The 21825-nt window shown below is 44.3% G+C and overlaps 1 protein-coding gene across 5 annotated transcripts in view; it reads left to right on the forward strand.

Annotated features, from left to right (window-relative positions):
• Positions 1-21825, forward strand: part of PARD3 (par-3 family cell polarity regulator) — a 542078-nt gene that overhangs the window by 304124 nt on the left and 216129 nt on the right. For all 5 annotated transcript variants that reach the window (XM_053359113.1, XM_053359112.1, XM_053359111.1 and 2 more), the window contains exons 10-11: positions 8138-8277; positions 14333-14461. In XM_053359113.1, coding sequence (XP_053215088.1) covers positions 8138-8277; positions 14333-14461 — 269 coding nt within the window. The remainder of the gene's footprint in view (positions 1-8137; positions 8278-14332; positions 14462-21825) is intronic.

A 21825-nucleotide genomic window follows, 5' to 3' on the forward strand; every position in this document is an offset into this window, starting at 1 on the left:
GTTGGAAAGATCCCTCTATGCAGGGATTAATGGACTTTTGGGACATGGACTTGGGTCAGGAGGAGATTGAAGTTCTGGGGGCCTTTGGATTTGGAGGAATCTTGAAACATGTCCTGAAACACTTTATGGATCTTAACTTTAACTATGGAAATTTGGCTGACCTGTCGAGAAGGAATAAAAGCACTGTTAGGTTGGAGTCTCCCCGAGATCTGCTCTTTAGCATTAAAGAATATGAAGAAGACCTGCAGAAGGGACTTGGAAAAGAGTTAAGAGCCTCGGACATAAGATCTCCAGGTTGATGGACTATATGGAATTGACGGAAAGGACTGGCAGAATCCGAGACCAGGGAGAAGAGAGGGTGGAAGAAGATTGGAAAATTTAAAGTTTATTTATAGAAATACTGTAAAATTAATGAGTGATAGAAAAATGTTGGAATGAAATTTTATGGCCTTAGTAGAAATGTTATAAGGAGTTAAGCATATATAAGTATTTTAGTTTTAATGGAAAATAAGGTTAAAAATAAGTTAAGATATTTATAATATGACAGAAAATAGAGAAAGATGGAAAGGATTTGCTGAAATAATTAATAGAAGTGGAATACAAAAAGGGAGGTGAGAGGAGGTCGATGAAACAAGGGAATGAAAGATAGAGTATGGAAAAGGTGTGATGTATGTTTTTAAATTGTTTTTGTTTTGTTTTGTTTAGGGTTAGGGTTAGGGTTTTGTTTAGTTTAATGTTTAGTTTAATGTGCTAAGGTTGTGTTCTGTATTGTTTATATATTGTATTGTATTGTATTGTCTCCCCCCCCCCTTGTTTTTCTTTTTTGTCTTTTCTTTCTTCTGTTCCTTTTTTGTAAGCTTTAAAAGCAATAAATATTATTTTAAAAAAATGGCAAGAGGTTCATTCCTCCTCTATTCCTTACATACTATGTGGAAATCAGACATAATCTAGCGCAACTTGTCCTCTGAATCTGAACAAATGGTTTATTTCTCTCGAAACAAAGTACAATAGCTAAGTCAAGCTTCTCCTTCTGCTCATGGTTTGCTTTGAGAGAAACAACCCACAAGCCCAGATTTGGATGATATGATAGGCCAGACCATGGCTGGTTTCCTGGCCTTATGGGAACAGCAGGGGAGAAGTGATGTTTTTGTGATTTCAGCAGTGTGCACTAGTTTATTTTGACTGTGGTTTAATTTGACATGTGAACCAGCCTATAGAGTAAAGGAAATGTAATATTTTAAAAGACAAAACAAGATTCCTGATTTAGACAATCCTGGATTATTATTTTTCTCTGGAGCAGCTAATCCACTAATTTACGGTTACATGCTGCTGAAGAATACTGAAGGGTTGAAATGTTCCTGGCAGTTGGAATTGTTATTTGCAATGTTTATTGCTGATTAGATTTATTTTTCTCTGCCTTGCAATAATAACATTATTTTGCCAACAGTGTGCTCCGACTCTTTTGTATTTTAAGCATTTTACTATTTATTTATTTATTTATTTATTTATTTATTTATTTATTTATTTATTTATTTGATTATGTACAAACAATAGCAAATTGTAACATTTCCTATTTTAGATTTTATATATATATATATAAATATCCCTTTGTTGCTTTGCTTACTTAGTACTCAAGGCCAACCAAGTTATTTTGGCACCAGAGGCAGAAAAAAACCTCCTTACACTTCCTGGCAGTATAAATACAATAATAGGAAAGTGAATCATTTATCATTTGCGTTTTTCCTTTCATAGCACCCAGAATCAGCTGCCCTGAGTAGCTCTGTCTAATGGTAGGGCTGGGCCTGAAAGGCTTGAAGTGGGTTTTACACTCCTTGGCTATTAACAGCAATGATAGCATTAACAGTGACGTTCTGTTGTTAAAGGAAAGCATGGAAGAGAGCCGTCAATTCACAAGACAAACATGTTAAAACCATATTATGCTCTCCATCTGTTAACCATGGTCTGGAGGCTGGAAACATTGTTTTGTTCCAGCTGTACCCAACAGCCAGTTGAATCGTTTCCATCCATTCTCAGCCTGATATACAACAGAACTTCAGAAACTAACCTCTCCTGTCATGATGCCGTGGAAGCTATTCATCCTTCACCTTATTACATATGACCTCTGCAATGCTGAAATTTTGTGAATGGCGGTGCAAGGTTGGAGCAACAATGCTACAGAGTTGAAACGTGGGCTGGCTAATTTTTCTTCTGAGAAAACTGATAAAAGAACAGGAGGCATGTGACTAAGTACTTTCTGGGCCTAGAGGACACGTCCTTTGCTGTGGATTATGCAAGATGGCCCAAATTCTCTCAATTTTTCAGCAAACAGGCATTCTGAATACTTTGTGTAATTACATTGATTGCGCATGCAGCTGCAGTAATTTCTTTCTCCAGTGACCAGTTCAGGTTTCTAACTGGTCATTTCAGCACACAATTACTGTGATTGTGTATGCAGAATTCTAGAGGTGTGGATCTCCAATATAAAAGGATCTTAAAATCAAATCTTAATCCTTTCAAAAAGGGTATAATTTAAAAATATTCTTGATCTATGTGACAGTACAGTGCTTAGTTTCTCTCCCTTCCAAATAGTTGTGTGTTTTTTTTAGGGGGCAGTATAATGGATTCCTAATGAAGCACACCAGACAAATAGTAGTTGTGTTTGATGAACAATTCATTAAATCAGAGCAAAATGGCACCTCGTTGGAGAGAAAAAGGCAGGGATACAAATGGGTCCATAATCATCAACCTATCCTCATTGTCATTGCTCTATTTTTATGTGGCATTCCTACATCCGTCATGTCTTTGCCAAATGTGGCGCACTTTTCATACACTATGCTAAAAGCTTTCTGGTTGGCGGATGAAAAATCTAAAGATGATGATCCTTGCTTTTTCTATACATTCCACTAAAAGCTGAGAATGGAGAACTTGCATGCAGATAAGGTCTTCCTTTGTATTCAGAGGCAAAGTACTGTATTTTCCGCTCTATAAGACACACCAGACCACAAGACGCACCCAGTTTTTGGAGGAGAAAAAAAAAATATTATGAATCTCAGAAGCCAGAACAGCAAGAGGGATTGCTGCTTTTACTGCGCAGCGATCCTTCTTGCTGTTCTAGCTTCTGTGCTGGCTGCACAGCCTGCATTCGCTCCATAAGACGTGCGTTTCCCCTTACTTTTTAGGAGGGAAAAGGTGAGTCTTATAGAGCAAAAAATACGGTAAATAGACTCCCATCCGGAACCAGTTGGGGCAAGGGATGATCTAGTGTTAACTCCAGGTAGTAGGATCATCAGGGACAGAGGGAAGGATTAGCCACTTTAACTTTACTCAGGTTCTTTCTATAGATGCCAAGCATGGATTCTCCAGTGCCGTTTAAAGAATGTTTGAAGACTACACGGTGTTTTTTAAAGAGTGCTTTCATACAGTTAGTATTTTGATTTGAGGAAGTAGAACTGGATTTTCAAAAATGTTCTAACCAGCCTTATTATTCAGTTTCACTTGTATCTAGAAAGCCTTTAGAATGAAATAATAATTATAATCACTCTGCCCAAAATAAGCTGTTTACTCCATGATGACCCCCACCTCTCTCTGTCTCTCTTGTGTATGGGGTGGGTGAGTAAATAAAGATAGCTTTCATCAACAGAAACCGAAGTGGGAACCTGCTGAAAAGTTTCATGAGGAAAATCCAGGCTGTCTCCTACCCATAGCAAATTGTTATGTTCTTAACAAATAGTAAATACCAGGAAAACGGAAGGAGGGAGGGTGTAAATGGTCAGGGAATTGCAGAGTGTTAAGCAATCAATACACTAGTCTCGCCATGTTAGCAGCCAGTACTCTCTGCTTTTGGAAGCCCTAGCACACAAAGCAGGAACAAAAATTAATTAGACACAAGACTGTGAATAACACTAATTGCAACAACGTGTCACTTTTTATTGGTTGCAAGCACTTAAGTCAAAAGAAGATGGGGACTTGGAGGGACTCCAGCTTGCCCCACATGAAAACACTCTGTGATAATAATCAGTTAATGGATGGAGACCGTGCAAAGTTCCTTTCTGGTATTAGCACAGTGGTTTTTCAAGTGAAGAGGAGGGGGATCTTTGAGTGAGCACCCATTTTTAAAAGCTGATTGGCATCTGAACAGCATTAGCAGTTGCACACACTGTCTGGTCTAAACTTACTATTTTTATTTTTATTTTTGGTTCGTGCCAGCTCAATTTATTTAGTTAATTTATGCCCCAGCTTTCCCCCATGACTGAACTCACAACAGCATCTATAGGGTTTCCTGGTGGCCTCCCATCCAGGAGTTTGAGCAAGGTGGTTGCATCCTGTGTCCTCAGACCATGCCCTGGAACTATGACATTTATGATTTTTTTTAACAAGTTCAAATAATTAGCAAAATGTATAAATGGTGTGCATATCTTTGTACAAGTAGCAATTTACCTAGCAGCCACATCAGTATTATCAGAAGATAAATAATATCCAGTTCTGATTTAAAACATCATCTGGTACAGTTCTCCTAAGACTTTACCACCTTGTGGGTTGGTAGGGAGGGTGCAGATCTGAATATTTCCCTGCACTAAAAACACAAGAAACAAACCCCAAAGCTTCTCCCCTTCCCCCCCACACATAGAAAATTAGCTGGCTGGTGAGAAGGTTTCTGCCTTATAAGTGATGTGCTGGTTTTGTAAGCTATAATTCTTTCCCCATACTGACACAGGATTGGACAGAAATCTAGTTGCTCACTCTCTTTTCCAAGAAGTACATACATATGGCTTCACGGGAATTATTCTGAAAGCAGTATTATGGACCCAGGTATTTGGAAATAGCCCCTTATGTTCAGTATGTTCATATTTATTCAATCTGTCCATCCATCATCTCTGGTGCAACTTGATGCACACGTCCTCCTCACTCCCCTCCTCCAACACTGCAGGTAATGTAATATTGGTGTAGAATAAGAGTTTTCCTCCTTCCTCATTTTATCCTCACAATAACAACCCTGAGATGTAGGTTGGGCTGGGAGAGCATCATGACTGATCCAAGGTCACCCAGTCAACTTCATTCCTGGGCAGGAATTTTAACCTGTGCCTTCCCAGTTCCAGTTCAACACCCAAAGCTTTCCAAGCTTTTCATGTTGGTGACACACTTTTTAGACTTGCATCATTTCACGACACAGTAGTTCAGTTTTACTAGCAAACCAGAGTTTAAACTAACCCCTTTCTAGCCCCGGGAGGAGTGTGGGGAGTGTTTGTGCGGCACATCTACACAATGCAGCTGATACACTAATGTGTCACAACACACAGTTTAGAAAGCTTTGCTCTAACCACTATTCCATACTGGCTCTTTTCTGGGGAACTCTTCATCCAGGCAATTCAGAGTGGCATACCTTGTCAGTTTGTTTGGTTATTATATATAACAGGATCCAGAGAAGCCTTACTTTTATGTCCTTTGAAACCTATTTCCTAGTATAGTGATTATGGCATTTGCATGCTATCTCTTTATATGAATGTCAGTAAACCCATAGGTCATCAATGGGCAAGATACAGCCCTTCAAATGTTGTAGGGCTAAACTCCCATCATCACTGACCATTGGACTTGATGGGAGTTGTAGTCCAAAACATCTGGAAGGCTACATATTTTCCATCCTTGCACAGGAGATGTACTAGGAAGCTTCTAGGAGAACTACTAGGCTATTATTCTGAAATTATTGTAAGGCTCCTGGACTTAAACTTACTTCCTCATCTCAGCAGCTCCCAAGGTATTTAATAAATAGTATGAAAACCTCTCTGCCTCTGGAATAGCACAAAATCTATCAAAACTATGAATTTCAAACATGCAAAAAAAAATCTTCTGCTCCAGAGGCAGAAGAGGTTTTAATACTATTTATAAAATACCTTGGGAACTGCCGAGATGAGAAAGTAATTTTAAGTAAAAATGGAACAGCAATATAATCAGATCAGTAATATCCTTGTAGTTTCTCTTATGGATTGTTTACATCCAGATAGTTTTCTGTATCTTGCTCATAAGGACTGGGCTTGGGGGTTTGTGTGTGTGTGGATCATCATAAGCTCGAGTCTCATGCAAAAATCTATATACACCAGGGAGGGATAGGGACCCTTTGGCCCTTTAGGTATTGGTGGCCTGCAGCACATTTAACTCCTGCCCATTGGCCATGCTGGCTAGGATTGATGCAAATTGTAGTCCAGTATAATCCAGACAGTTGCAGGTTCCCCATCCCTGATAAACATGCACTCCCTCAGTCTCAGGCAGGTGAGGTACTACAGTGGTGCCCCGCAAGACGAACACCTCGCAAGACGGAAAACCCGCTAGACGAAAGGGTTTTCCGTTTTGGAGGCGCTTCGCAAAACGAATTTCCCTATGGGGTTGCTTCGCAAGACGAAAAAATCTTGCGAGTCCCCGCGGGTTTTTTTCGCTCCCCCCCCTTTTCCTAAGCCGCTAAGCCGCTTATCAGCTGTTCCGCTGATAAGCCGCTTAACAGCTGATCGCGAAAAGCCGCTAGACCGCTGTAGCGCTAATCCGCTAAGCTGCCAATAGGCTTGCTTTGCAAGACGAAAAACCGCTAGACGAAGAGAATCGTGGAACGGATTCTTTTCGTCTTGCGAGGCACCACTGTAATTTGCTTCGCGCACACTCAAATAGCAACTTCCTTTTTTTACTTCTGGAGATGCTTGTAGTTAGTGGTATAGCACATACTTTGCCTGCAGAAAAGTACAGGTTTAAGCCCCAGCATCTTCAGTTCGGGCTGCGAAACAGCCCTGTTTGAGACCCTGAATAATGGCTGCCAATTCAGTGCCTAGACAATACTGAGCTAAGTGGATTGACAATATAAGGCAGCTTTCTAGCTGCTTTAATGGTGTGTTTTCGGCAAAAAGTTGCTGTAAAGCAAGCCTTTTCCAGTCCTGACAGATAGTATCATGATGTATTTAAGTGTTTATCTTATATTTAAGAACATGTTCTTATGCTGTGATTTAAAAATAAAATAAAATTTAATGCCTGTTGATAAGGGTTGACATAAATATGGGTATGTCTGAATGGGTATATCCAGATCACTTCTTAGGGTGGTATCAGTTTTTATGTATTAATTGTGTGGCTATCATATCAATAGGATGGCTTTTATAAATTGCTGCATGTTTTACTGGAGTGGTCACCAGAACGTCTGGAATTTATCTTTAGTTTTTGTTAGGGTTTCCTGCCTTTTAGTTGCAGAGATAATTTCCCCATTAAAGCAATAGACCTTATTTTCTGATACCATTCATTCGTTAGAATGTCCCCTAAGTTTTTCCTTTGTTTGATTATTTTTAGTCTAGCTGCTATGAATAAAATTTGTTTTAACTTGTTGATTTTTTATCTGCTTTTGTGTGAATTATCCTTAAAGACAGGACTTAACCAGTAAGCTTTTTAGTTGTAAAATGTAGTAGCAGAGATTTTACAATTTGTTCTGTTTCATTGTAGCCACTTCTTAAAGATGGGGAGGTTTAAGATTGGCAAAATAAAGCTTTACAACATCATTTATGTGTGTTTGAAGTTAAAGCTTGAAAGTCTGTATCCCACTTGACTGTAAAAAGCAAAGAGGTTTTCAAGAAGATAAAACCATAAAATCACAAAAATACAATACAGTCATACCTTGGTTGCCGAACGCCTCGGAACTTGTATGTTTCGGTGAGTGTTCCGGTTTCTGAACGATTTTTGGAAGCTGAACATCCGGCGCAGCTTCCACAGCTTCTGATTGGCTGCAGATGCCCCTGCAGCCATTCGGAAGCCACACCTTGGTTTCTGAACCATTCTGGGAGTCGAACGGACTCCTGGAATGCATTCTGTTCACGAACCAAGGTATGACTGTACATTAACACTTACAAGAAGTTAAAATACCAAAACAGATTAAAATTCACGCCATATTTGTGCAAGTCTCTGTGTAATGTGCATTGCATGCAAATAACTGTGAATTTAATTGTACTGATGGTATAATATTTCTTCTAAGTATTTGTTAGTGGTTAAAAAATATTAGGCAGGGAGGGGGGAGAGCCAGAGAGTGGTTTGATGTGAATAGATATATAGATATAGATATATAATCATACACAGATGGATTTAGGAAACTTACAGCATTTTAAAATCATTTTTGCAGGTACAGAAGGCCTAGGATTTAGCATCACTTCTAGAGATGTTCCAATTGGCGGCTCAGCTCCAATTTACGTGAAAAACATCCTACCAAGAGGTGCAGCTATTCAAGATGGAAGATTAAAGGCTGGTGACCGACTCATTGAGGTGATGAAATGTTGCAAAGCTGTTAGGGAGTTCTATTAGTCCTTTCAGCAGATTGCCTGCTTTTGTATATCATTTCAATGAATTTTCTACTGCTTTGCTGCCAGTTTCCCAGGGCATTGTCTTCTGGTCTTCGTGCTTTCTGAATAACAATATTAATAAACAATCATATTCCAGGTAGCAGCTTCACTCGCTTTGCAAAAAGCAGTCTCATCTTGAAAGTTTGTTATTTTGTTGGATGGCTCAGTTTTGACTTGGGAGAGAATAATTGGATATGGCATCTATTGCTTTGTTCGTGTGCTTAAGTTTTTTATTGTGGCTCTATTTCAGTAAACAAAATGAACAGTGTAGTATCACAAGTTATTTGGGATAAGGGATAAGGCTGCACTTCCAATATAAATCTATACAGTGCTGTAACTTATTCTTTCTCATGTAATGTCTCCCCGCCACCTGCAACGGTATCCTTCCTAAAGGCTGATTCATTGCAGCCTTTTCAGCAAAATATATTCATACTGACATAGAGCAGTTTCCTATCTACACAACATCAGATTTTTGGACTACAACTCCCATCAGTCCTAACTATCATAGCCATGCTGGCTATGGCTGATGGGAGTTAAAGGCCAAAGCATTTAGAGGGCCCCAAGTTGGTGCTGGCTGCTCTATATTGTCACACAAATTGGAGATGTCCCTGCCTGCTCCATATTAAAGAATGATGAGTGCAGCATCAGACATGCATATAAGGGTTATTGGGATCAGTAGCAGAACTTGGAACCTCAAATTTCAGTGGCACCCTGTGCAATGCCAAAATCTGGCTCCCCCCAGCCTCTCGCCTTATGTGGGATGTCATAGTTACAACACCTCATAAGCTTTGCGCCTATAGATCTGCCTTTGTTGGGGTGCTTGGTGTCAGTCCTTTGAGAACATACATATGTACTAGCATGAGATTGGGAGAGTACAGGAGGCTGGTACATAGACACCAGAATTTAGGAAGCAGAAGGTTTATGGGAAATCTGTGTAGATAAAAAGTATGTAACTTAAGTAAATTGTTAAATTTATTACAACTTCTTGACTGAAGGAGTGTAGCTAATAATAATTAGTATGTACCAAAGTACCACACCAAAGGGTAAAAATATAGAAATCTAATAAAATTGGAAGGGGGGGAATGTAAGATTGCAATACATTTTTTCTAATGCTATTTTTATTATCTGATATTGCTATAGGAAAGACCTAGAATTGTTTGGATTTCTTGAATAGTGTATATTTAACCTATTTGGAGCTCTTTCAAGGTTATTTTTTAGTTTAATGAGTTTTGTAATTGTTTGGCTTCAGATATCTACAGCATTCATTGTAATGTTTCTACCTTTCCCCCAGTGAATTGTTCTCTGCTTTAACCTCATCCAAGTTTTTGTCTTGTGGGGATAAATATACAGTCAAAACAAAGGAGGAGGATATGGGCAATTCTATTGGAATGTGTAGATTAGAAATCACAGTCTCAAATGGAGCAAAAGAAAGGGGAGAAGAGTGAGGAAGCAATGAGAGGAAAGGGAAGTAAGAATGGATGCTCTTTAGTTGGTTCAGAATACCTTCTTTCTCACTGATCTGTGAAAGAACTGTTCCTCAGATCCTGGAGGTGAGATCCTAGTTGTTGTTGTTTTCATCACAAATTTCCTGAGGCTGACCAATGCTTTCAATGAAATTTGCACTGCAAATTCACAAGTGGTGTAAATTTCACTAATTTCTTCAACTCCATTTGTTATCTCTCTAGGAAGGCAGATATGAGTAACCTTGGCTAATTATTTATATAACAGTTGCATTTTTCCAAAGCATTTTTTACCAGATGGAGGGGGGCAACATTCCTGATAAGGATAACTCCCCCTGCTGGACACAGGCAGGATCTTCAGATTCTTGTTCCCTCTCCGGGGCAGGGGGAGTCATCCCATCTCTTTAGATGCTAGGGGCAGTTGGCTCTCCCCGTGAGAAGCACTTGTCTGAGTACTTGTTTCAGTGGATTTTGTGTACAATCTCAGTTGTCCTCTCTTTAGTTTTTGTTTTCCATTACCCCCCTTTGTTTTTCATCATATTTTCTCTCCTTCCCTGCCATTCTGGGAAAGGGGAGAATGTAGTAGGTGGTTGGGTTCTGGGCCTGAATGCCAGACAACCACCTAAGGATGTCACAGAAGCAACAGGGACAGGAGATTGCATTTCCCCCCTTGTTTTGGAGAGCAGGAGTGCCATTTTATATTTCTCCTCAGCAGTTCTTCTGGAGGCCCCAACAGCTTGAGACCTGACTTCTGCATCTGGGAGTTTAGTGGCTTTCATGTTCTCTGTGCTCACTCCCTGACTCATTGGGCTGAGTTGGGCCTCTATCTTATTCCTTGATGATTAATTGGGAGTTTTGAAGAAAGGCAACAGTGGGTGAAGTTGTGTTAGGCCTTCCTGCATTTTGCATTGCACCTGTGCACCCAAAATGATTAACTTTCCCCTCACGGCGATGGCGAAGAGGAGAGAGTCTATGCACACTCCCTTGGAGGATCCAGGCAAGGGGCCCCTAGTGATTCTCTGGGTCAGATGAGGTTGACTATGGAGAGCTCCCCCAATGATTCTGAAACTTTTCTTCAGGCTCAGGGTCCAAACTCGTTGAGGAATCTCTGGAAGCCCAGAGACCAGGGATAAGAAGAAGGTTCTGCCTTCTATCAAAAAACCTGAGAAGAAACCACGTCAGACTCAGTTTTTTCAGGCACCTCTGCAGTTCTCTAAATCTTGACCTTTCTCTTCCCTTCAGTACAGATTGACAAGATAGGAAACCATTTTGGGAGTATTATCATAGAGAGTTTGTGCTACAAATATATATCTGTTAAATATACAAGCAGCAACAAAACATGAGACATGAAGAAACATAAGGACTCGCTGTCCCTTCATAGGTTTTTTTTTAAAAAAAAAATCCTGATTTGTGCTGGTACTCATGCCGTGTAGAAAAAATAGTCTTAACTGCCATGCCCATTATTTACTCACTTTCCTCTCAGAATGATGCAAAGTTATGAATACGACTTAACTTAACAAAGTTTGCAGTCTAACATGTAAAATGCTCCTGATAAGTGAGGCCGAGGAGGAATATGGGCTGAAAGACTGTGAGGGTTAATAAAATTACCCTGCTAATGTCATGCAAACCGTCTTCTTTTTTCTTGGTGGCCAAGCATCTCCTGTATGCTCCATTTCTTTTGTAATTTCTAAGGAGGGATAAGAAATGGCAGCCTCCTCCCACGCTATTCTATTTAAGAATGTTTAAGCAAAAAGTGGGAAATGCATTTACACATTTCTCTATGTATTTTCACTATAGATTTTGTACTGCTCCAGAGAGCCTGCCACTTTGCCTTATGATCTGTAAGGGAAAATACAACGGTTCCTAATGCAGTCCTCTAATACTGTTGTCACATTATGAACTCATGATGCTTTCACTACTCCATTGCCTTCATATTGAGAGCTTAGAGTTGGAATAAACCATAGGAGCTATGCAGCCTGACACTGCTGCCCAGCAGCTGAAAATTGTGTATTTTAGGTTTCCTTGATGTATGACCGTTTGGACTTTGAAAAATCTCTCATGTCAGATAATCTTCCTAAACAACATAAAAAAAAAATGGGGGGGGGGGAGAATAATGAGTATTTAGTCTTACATTGAGTCTCATGAACTAAGCTGTGCTACTGCCTTGTACCTTGTGCCCCACCTAAGAAGAGCAGGTGAAAGGTCCATCTAGTCCACCATTCTGTTCTGCCAAGGGCCAAATAGATGCATATGGGAAACCTACAAGTAGGATCTGAGGTCAGCACTGCACTCCCCACTTGTGATTACTATCAAGTGGTATTCAGAGGCAAACTGCTTCCAACAGTGGAGGCAGAACATATCCATTGTGGTTAGTAGCCACTGAGAGCCTTATCCGTGCATTTGTCTAATCCTCTTCTGCAGCCATCCAAGTCCACCTCAACTCTACAGTTCTATGATTCTAGATGATCCACATGGCTCCAAATCCATACTGCTGAATATTGCCATCACTTTTACTGAATTAAAGATAGTTACTTCCAGTGCATAGCACTTATCTTCTAAAGTAGTTTCTTCCTTTTTTTCAATCCAAAGGTGAAAATAAGCTTAGCCTGACAGCTTCTTGTTGCCTCCTTTGATTGCTGTTATAATAACTTGCTGAGCACTGAAGTCAAGGTGACTGGTTCTTTGTAATTTTCTGGGTTTTCTGTTACACTTTTCAGCAGCAGCCACAACAAAGAACCATGTTTGCTTTCCTGGGACATTACTTGTCCTCAGTGAGTCTCCTGGGATATCACTTGCCCGCAGCGAGTTCTCACAGATAAATGTCAGTGGATCTCAAGCTCCGCCTCCTTCCTCTGCTTCTTCTTCAGCTGTATCTTTTAGTATTTTCTGATGTATGTATGTTCATTATGCTGACTTCTACCCACATTTATTTTGTGCCTTTCTACTAACTGAGCCTCTTGCTTTCTTAACTCTGCTACGTCCTTACAAACGAAAAGCCTCCCTGATGTTTTCTATCATGTCTGGTCAGTTTCAATTCAGTATCCCAGTTTCACTTATCTGTCAGGGCTTCACATGCTCCTGGGTGTGCTTGGATATATTGCAGACAAGCAAGCACACTTATCTTGGCATCCAACTCGTATTGGGATGTTATTTGCAGAGTTGCAATTTGTTTTCCAAATTCAGGCACCCTGATCATATCTAGATAAGTTCTGTGGTTGTGTTGCCTTTGGAAGTGGATCGTCATTGCCTGGGCCTGGGCCTGTTCTCATATGTAAGAAAATGCTGATTTTTAAGACTTGTGTGTATTGCTATTTAAATGCCACAAACAAACCACTGAATTGCTCTGCACATAAGTCATTTGTGCTGTTTCTGAACGTAGCTCCCAGTGTTTACCAATGTAAGTGCCTTTCAGGCTGTTTACCAGAGTAGCAGCTTCTGAGTGCATCACAGTTTCAGCCCCAAACTATGGCAGAAGGCAGAAGTGGCTGGCAGGGAAGGGCACCACAGTGGACCAGCACTGCCTTCTTGCCATATACTGGGGCGAAAGAGCTGTGAGGATAGAGCAATGTGGTCACACCGGCAGCAGTGCTTGATTGGTTCTACTAACGTGCCAGCATCTGCACAACTTCAACAATACACTGCCCTGGCATGTGGCAGCAACACTGGTGCTTGGAGGCCAGGTCCAAGGTAGTGCCACTCTCCACTAATTGCTCTTCTTGATAGGGGAACACAATGGCTGTTCACACTGCCCCCAGAGAGAGTGAGAGAGAGAGAGAAGAATGGGGAGAGGGGGTGAATTAAAAAGCAGAGCTGGAGTTGCCACAATGTTGTTCTCTTTCTGCCTGCCTGAACAAACATTGCAGGGCTCTGTATCTGTATTTGCTGCTCAGGAATAATCCTGCAGTTTTTTTCCTGTGTTGTGTGCAGCTGGAGAAGCCAGTGGGCTTTCTCCAAATTTCAGTCCCAAACACAGGCATGACTTTTCCCTAAGACAGAATATGTCACCTAGTTCTAGCTTACGGTGTCCTGGTTTGCGCAAAAGACTAAGCAATTGTTAACACAAACCATAGTTGATGAATCATAGTTACAGCTGAACTGTAACTTGTTTGTTAGGTCACTGAAGAGTTAAAATTACCAGTGAGAGCAGCCAAGCCTTGTGTGTGTGTGTTGCTTTTCACCTAGAAAATTGGATAACCTTTTGTGGAAAAATCGAGTGTTTTAAAATTTATTAGTGTAATAAGGTACAAGATAACGCAGACCCAAACATGTTATTGGGAACTTTGACATCTAGTTACAGGTAGGAAGCCATGTTGGTCTGCCGTAGTTGAAACAAAATAAAAAAATTCCTTCCAGTAGCACCTTAGAGACCAACTAAGTTTGTTACTGGTATGAGCTTTCGTGTGCATGCAGACTTCTGAAGGTATCTGAACCAGGATACTGTGCTGCTCTGGTTTATCACAACAATCTTCACCTGTTGCACACAGGGTAATTCAAAATCCTTTTTCCTCCCCATTGCAGGTAAATGGAGTTGATTTAACAGGAAAAACCCAAGAAGAAGTTGTTTCCCTGCTGAGAAGCACCAGGATGGGAGGGAGTGTAAGCCTTATCATTTTCCGCCAGGAAGAAGCATTCCATCCAAGAGAACTGGTGCGTATTTTATTTTTTTTTTTTTTAAGTGGCTATGGCACATTAGGTGAATATGAGCAAATAATGTGAAGACTTGCTGTCAGACATGTGTGGCTTGAAGTGGAGCACAGGAAAATAAGCTTCTACTACATTTCACATGGACATTTCCTTTTAGCAGTGGTCTCCAAATTGGATTTCCACATTAATATGGGAACTAATGTTTTCAAATCATGGGTGACAGCAAATGCAGATTATAAACTGTTGCATGTACTTTGCTTGAGTGCCTATAGACAACTGATTATTCTCTGTCTTTTGCACTTTTGTGTGCCTGTTGGAAAGCTTGCTGTTTGTCACACTACATGAACATTTTTTCCCCTATCGCAGAGCATTTACAATTAATCTAGAACAGGATGTATGAATGCTATGATTTGGAAATGAAGAATCTGTAAGGGCAAAAATGTGGTTGTTCTAATATTATAGCTACATGGGAGAGACACCCCACAGTTATTAATTTAGCAAGGCAATTCAGAGAATCCCTGTTGTACAATGTATCTTAAAGAAAATTATCATAGTATATAGACTGTGCACAAATGTTTCCACAATAATTGCCTTTGTGGGTGTACCAAATGTTGATTGTATAAAGCTGCCTTTTTTTTTTTTTTTGACCAAATCATTGTTCAGTATTTCAACATCTCCAGTTAGGACTGGGAGAAAACCCTGCCTGAAATCCAGGAGAGCCACTGCCAGGCAGGATAGACAATTGGTCTGACTTGGTATAAGGCAGTTGTCTTTACTCAAGACTTCAAGCAACGATGCGACTAAAATTAATTTTTCTTTCTAAGAATTCAAACTCCTCCATCCTATAATAATCTTTCTCCCTCTACCCCCCCTTTAAGTTCTTCTAAATTTAAGAACATTGGTCTCTATCTCTCTTTGGTGTATTGAATGCTGCAAAAGGAGTGTCCTAGGTGATAGGGAACTTAGGAAATGCAACTTTCCATGGCACTAGTATTCATTCTAAGGACATAAGTACCCAAGAAATCTATGGATGGAGACCAGTTGGTGCCCTTGTGAAATATACTCAGAGTCGCGAAGTGATTTCATGCTCTTTATTCAGCTCGTAGTGGTGAGGAGGAATGAATGAATGTCCCCTCAAAGTATCTGCTTTATATACATTATTTACACAATGGGCTGCACATGATTGGCTAATTCCGGAATTCTACTGTAAGCCAATCAGGTTGTGGATTCACTTCTATCTGGAGCATGATTGGGTAGTTCCTGCCAACCAATCATACTGCTGCATTGTTCTAGGACCAATCAGACTGCTGCATTCTGAATCCTATTGTTCTAGGACCAATCAGACTGCTGCCTTTTGGATCCTATTGTTCTAGGACCAATCAGACTGCTGCAGTTTGGATCCTATTCAGCTCAGTACATAACACCCCTCCCCTCTAAGTTCCAGTCCTGCCCGGGAGGTCGCATTCATAGTCCTCGAGGTACGCCGGCGGCCTACGTGTGCGTTGCGGCCTGGGGTGTTCCCTGGTCCGGGGTTCAGGTTCTGGCTCGTGTTCCAAGGATGCTGGCTGTGATGGGGCTATTTGGTCTGGCGCAACCGGCTCGCTCAGTCGTGGTTCTGGTTCCGGTGTCCTTTCGGCCTCGCAGGTCCTCTCTGTATTTACTGATTCTGCCTCTCCTGCTGGCCCCTCGTGCTCTATGGGCCTCACTGCCCCTCTGTTCCCTTGGGACTCCTCTGACCTTTCCTCCTCCTGGTTTTCTCCCGGGAATCGTCGCCGTATCTGGTCGCAGTGGCGGCGCCAGCATTGCCCCCCATCTGTTAGCACCTCGTACGACACGGGGCCAGTGACCCTGGTGACTGTGGCGGGTACCCATGCTGGGCCTGCCCCAAAATTCTTTGCGTACACTGGGTCCTGGGCCTCGAAGGTCCGGGGGTTCCTGCCTTCCCCCACCACTACCTCATCCTGAGCTCTATCGGGGTGAAGGCGGTCCAATCTGATTGCAAGGCGCCGACCCATTAGTAGTTCAGCGGGGCTCCGGCCAGTCGTTGAGCTGGGGGTGCTGTGCTGTGCTAGAAGGAATGTGGCAAGGCGGTACTCCCAATCCCCTTGCGTCATGCGGCGAAGGGTGTCCTTGGTGGTCCGCACCATGCGTTCTGCTTGGCCATTGGTGGCAGGATGGAATGGCGCCGAACGGATGTGGCGGATGGCGTTCTGCGCTGTGAAGGTTTGGAATTCTCCTGACGTAAATGCAGTCCCGTTGTCTGAGACGAGAGTGTCAGGGAGCCCGTGGGTTGCAAACAGCCTGCGTAGTACCCAGATGGCTGCGGACGTAGAAGTGGACGGTACCAGTGCGACTTCCAGCCATTTGGTGTAGGAGTCCACCACTATGAAGAATGTTTTCCCCTGAAAGGGGCCAGCGAAGTCCACATGCAGGCGTGACCATGGTGCCCGGGCGGACTCCCAGGACTGGACTGGGGCCCTTGGGGGATCTGGGCGGGATTCTTGGCAGGCCTGGCAGTGTTTGACCCAGGCCTCTATCTCTCCGTCGATCCCCGGCCACCACACATAACTCCTGGCAAGGGCCTTCATTCTTACTACCCCTGGGTGTGTCTCGTGTAGGGCTGTGAGGACCCTTTTGCGGAGGGGCTGGGGAACAACGACCCTGCTTCCCCATAACAGGCACCCCTTGTGGGCCGACAGTTCATGTTTGCGGGTTGTGTAGCCGGCGAATTCTGGCCCGGGGCTGCTGCTGGGCCATCCCCTCCACACCCAGTCCAGGACCCGGGAGATGACCCTATCTTTCTTGGAATGGTGTGCAACTTCTTGTGCCTGAATGGGGCGGTCGGGAAGCAGCTCCAGGCTCATAACCTCTTGTGCAGGTGCTGGGTCGGGGCCTGTTTCCGGTAGTGGTAGCCTGCTGAGGGCATCCGCATGGCCCATCGCCTTCCCTGGACGGTGAATCAGTGCATACTGGTAGCTGGCAAGGAAAATTGACCACCTGAGGACGCGAGGAGACAGCACTTGGGGGGTCTGCTTTTCAGGGGCAAATAAGCCAAGCAACGGCTTGTGGTCAGTCACCACGGTGAAGGGCCGCCCGTACAAGAAATCATGGAATTTTTTTACTCCCTTCACGATTGCCAGACCCTCCTTGTCGATTTGCGAGTAGTTCCGCTCGGTTGCGTTGAGTGTCTGGGAAAAGTATGCCACCGGTACCTCTCTTCCATCCGGGAGTTGGTGTCCCAGGACAGCGCCAATTCCATAGGGCGAGGCATCGCATGCTAGCACCACCGGCAGCCTCTCGTCGAAGTGTGCCAAGACCGAGTTTGAGACAAGCAAGTCCTTGACTGCCTGGAATGCGGCCTCCTGGCGCTGGCCCCACACCCAAGGGGCCCGCTTGTCCAGGAGTCTGTGTAGGGGCTCCGCTACCGCCGACTTGTGGGGAAGGAAGGAATGGTAAAAGTTCAATAGTCCCAAGAAGGCCTGAAGTTCAGTCTTGTTCTTGGGCGCTGGGGCATCACAAATGGCCCGTACCTTGTCCCCAGTCGGGTGGACCCCTTCTGCGTCCACCATAAATCCCAGAAAGTCCACCTGAGGCACTCCTAGTAGACATTTTTCCCGCTTCACCTTGAGACCCGCCGTCTGGAAACGGTGCAGAACGGTGCGGAGGCGGTCCTCAAACTCCTCTGGTGTGGGCCCGGCAATCAACACATCATCGAAGAAGGGGGTAACGCCAGGAATCCCTTTAAGTAGAGAGTCCATTAGATTCTGGAATATGCCTGGTGCCACGCTGACACCGAATTGCAGCCGCTTTACCCTGAATGCTCCTCTGTGCGTCACAATCGTCTGTGCCTCTGCTGTGGCCTCATCTACTGGCAGCTGTTGATATGCTTGGGCCAAGTCCAGCTTGCCAAAAATTTTCGACCCAGCCAGGGTGGCAAGAACATGGCTGACCACTGGCACTGGGTATGCATGGGCCGTGAGGGCCTTGTTTATGGTACATTTGTAGTCTGCGCAGATGCGGACCGAACCATTAGGCTTGACGGGCGTGACGATTGGGGTTTCCCAGGGGGCATTAGGCACCGGCTCCAGCACTCCTTGCTCCACGAGCCGGTCCAATTCCTCGTCTATACGGGGTTTCAGGGCGAACGGGACCCGGCGGGCCTTGAGCCTGACCGGTCGTACTGCGGGGTCAAGCTGTAGAGCAATGGGGGGGCCCGTATACTGTCCCAATTTCCCATCGAAAACCCCCGGAAATTCCTTGCATATGGCGTCCACGTCCACTTGTAAGCTTGTGTGGTTCACCCCGGTGACGGCTAGCCCCAGTGGTCCAAACCATGCCAATCCCAGTAAGCTAATGTAGGGGCCCTTGACCACAAGCAAGTCCAGTTGCCGCGTCCGCCCTCGGTATTGCACCCTGAAGGTCCCCACCCCCATTGTGGGGACCTTACGTTTTTGGAAGTCCCGGAGGGTGAATGGGGCCGGCCTGAGTTTGGGACCCCCAGTAGGACACAGTTTCCTTAAGGTCCTTGCCGAGATTATGGATAGAGTTGAACCCGTGTCAAGCTCCATGCGGCATGGGGCCCCCTCTATCTGTACGTCAACATAAATTTTCTCTACGTTGGGGTGGGGCAACTGGTATACCTGGACGTCCGTGAGCTCTGTCGAGTTGCCTTGGTGCGTTGGGCCCCGGGACCTGGGGCTCTTGGATTGGTCATCTGATGCCTGGCGTCGGGTGGGCCGAGCCCGACACACCCGGGCGATGTGTCCCAATTTTCTGCACTGCCTGCACTCTGCATTGCGGAAACGGCAGGTCCTCCTCTCGTGGCTTTCTCCACAGCTTGCGCAGTTCCCTCCTTCTCGTCGAGGCAGCTGTGGTATGTGGGCTGCTTGAGTGCGCTGCTGTACTCGGTGCACCTCCTCCCTGTCGGATCCTGAGTCGTCGGTGAGGTCTTCGTGGTGGACCCTCGGTTGGGACAGCTGGCTCGGCCGTGCCTCTTGCGTCGACCTCTCGGCAGCTTCCGTTGCCAGGGCCTCCTCCAGAGCGACCTGGAACGTTAGGTCCTTCTTAGCGTAGAGGTGTCGTTGCAGCTTCTCATCCTTCAGGCCACCGACGAGGCGGTCACGAAGCATGTTCTCCAGCTCTGAGAAGTTGCAGAACCGGGCGGCTTGGCGGAGAGAGGTCACAAACCCAGTTATGGTTTCCCCAGGGGCTTGCCGCTTTGCGTAGAAGGCATTTCGACGAGCCACCACTGAGGGCTGCGGCGAAAAGTGCCCCTTCAGCTGTTCCATTATTGTTTTGTATGGGACAGTAGCGACATCTTCAGGCGCAAGGAGAGCCCGGGCGATTTCAAACGTCTCCTCTCCGCAGACGCTGAAGAATATCGCCCTCTTCTTGGCGTCTTCTTCATCGGTGACCCCTTTGGCTTCTAGGAGGAAGGTGAAACGGGAGGCGTACGCTTCCCAGTCTCCGGATGCTGGGTTGAATGGCGAGAAGCTGTTGTCGGTTGCCATTCTGAGTTCCTTGTGTCCCGGAGCTGAAGCCTGGATACACGGTGCGAGGCAGCGGTGCGGCAGGTGGCGGTGCTGCGGTGCTGTGTGTGGCAGTCAGCTCAGCGGGATCCCATCCTCGTCGCCAGTGAAATATACTCAGAGTCGCGAAGTGATTTCATGCTCTTTATTCAGCTCGTAGTGGTGAGGAGGAATGAATGAATGTCCCCTCAAAGTATCTGCTTTATATACATTATTTACACAATGGGCTGCACATGATTGGCTAATTCCGGAATTCTACTGTAAGCCAATCAGGTTGTGGATTCACTTCTATCTGGAGCATGATTGGGTAGTTCCTGCCAACCAATCATACTGCTGCATTGTTCTAGGACCAATCAGACTGCTGCATTCTGAATCCTATTGTTCTAGGACCAATCAGACTGCTGCCTTTTGGATCCTATTGTTCTAGGACCAATCAGACTGCTGCAGTTTGGATCCTATTCAGCTCAGTACATAACACCTTGCATTCACAACTGGACTTTTGACCCAGCAGGAACGTCTGATAATTGAAGAGAAGGGGTGGATTGTTTCTTCCCCCTGCAGACCCTAGCACCCCCAAAAGCCCTCTTGTGAGTCCAAGATCGCCAGTTAGATTCTGTGTTATATGTCCCAGCACCCTGCTCACTTGACACACTTCAGTGAAACTTCCCTGCCACCAACTACCATCACTACCAAATAATTCAAAAGGGTTAATGAGTCATGATGTTGAGACTTGTGGAAAGATAGGAGTGATTGTGGGTACATGGAAAAATATCTGTGTTCCTAGAGCATGATTAAGTCTGCATTTCAGCATAGGGGATGGTAGAGCAGGGTTTATTCTACTTTGGAGGGTGGGGAGATGGTAGCAATGGACAAATCCTTAGTGTGAATGAACTATTTAGGGGAGGCATGGCCTTCTGTACTTGCATTTGGGATAGATACTGAAGCCACAGGAGTGTGTTTACTCTCAAAGATGTGCTACAGTGTGAAAACATCCTGCTTCTTCTGGAACAGGTGAAAACTCGTAAATGGGTTGTTAATCTAGAATTGGAATGGAACTTGGGGGCCAACTCGTTCAACTGCCTACTCAGTCTGCAACCAGTGTCTGTGTAAATAACTTCAAGTGAACAAGAGCCTACTCTCTCCTGAGCAGGTCCTGGGTGAATTCCAGTAAACTGAGCCCTCAAGTAAACTGGCCCCAAGCTATTAAGGGATTTATATACTACTTGTCCTGGTCCTCACTGCAGGAAGGACAAGGCAGACACAGCACTGGGGACTGGTCAAGCAAACAGGCACTCATTAAGTGAGTGGTCCCACAAACTTTCTTCATGCTGACATCCCCATGTCCTTTGGAGGCAGAGGTGGCATCAGTGCCAGCTCAGCATCTGATTTATTTTCACTTGCCTTCTCCTTTGGATGCAGCTCCTCACTGACATAAGGAGACACCATGGGACAACTCCACAGCAGGAGGTATCTGCCTTGGACTGTCAGATGTCATAGGGCAGAACACTCCTCTGCCAATTCCATTCTTCGTCAGGATCCGGCCATCCCCTCCATGACTATTCTATGGAATTTGTGACACTAATAGTAGCACGTTTCACTTGCCCCAGTAACAAAGTGGCAACCAGTGCAGATCTGTGATCACAGGTGATCAGACATGGTCTCTCACTCAACTTGCAAAATAGCATAATGTGGATCTCTATATTGTCAAATTATGCTGGAAGGATCTCATGCACACTTAGGATACAGTCACCTCGTAAAGTCTAGACCTAAATGGCAGGCTTGATATGAAAACAATTGTAGAGTGGTTTACACTAATAAATGGAAACACTCTTCCAAGAC

The sequence above is a fragment of the Podarcis raffonei genome, chromosome 12 (genome assembly GCF_027172205.1).
Source record: "Podarcis raffonei isolate rPodRaf1 chromosome 12, rPodRaf1.pri, whole genome shotgun sequence".
In the NCBI taxonomy this organism is placed as follows: domain Eukaryota; kingdom Metazoa; phylum Chordata; class Lepidosauria; order Squamata; family Lacertidae; genus Podarcis; species Podarcis raffonei.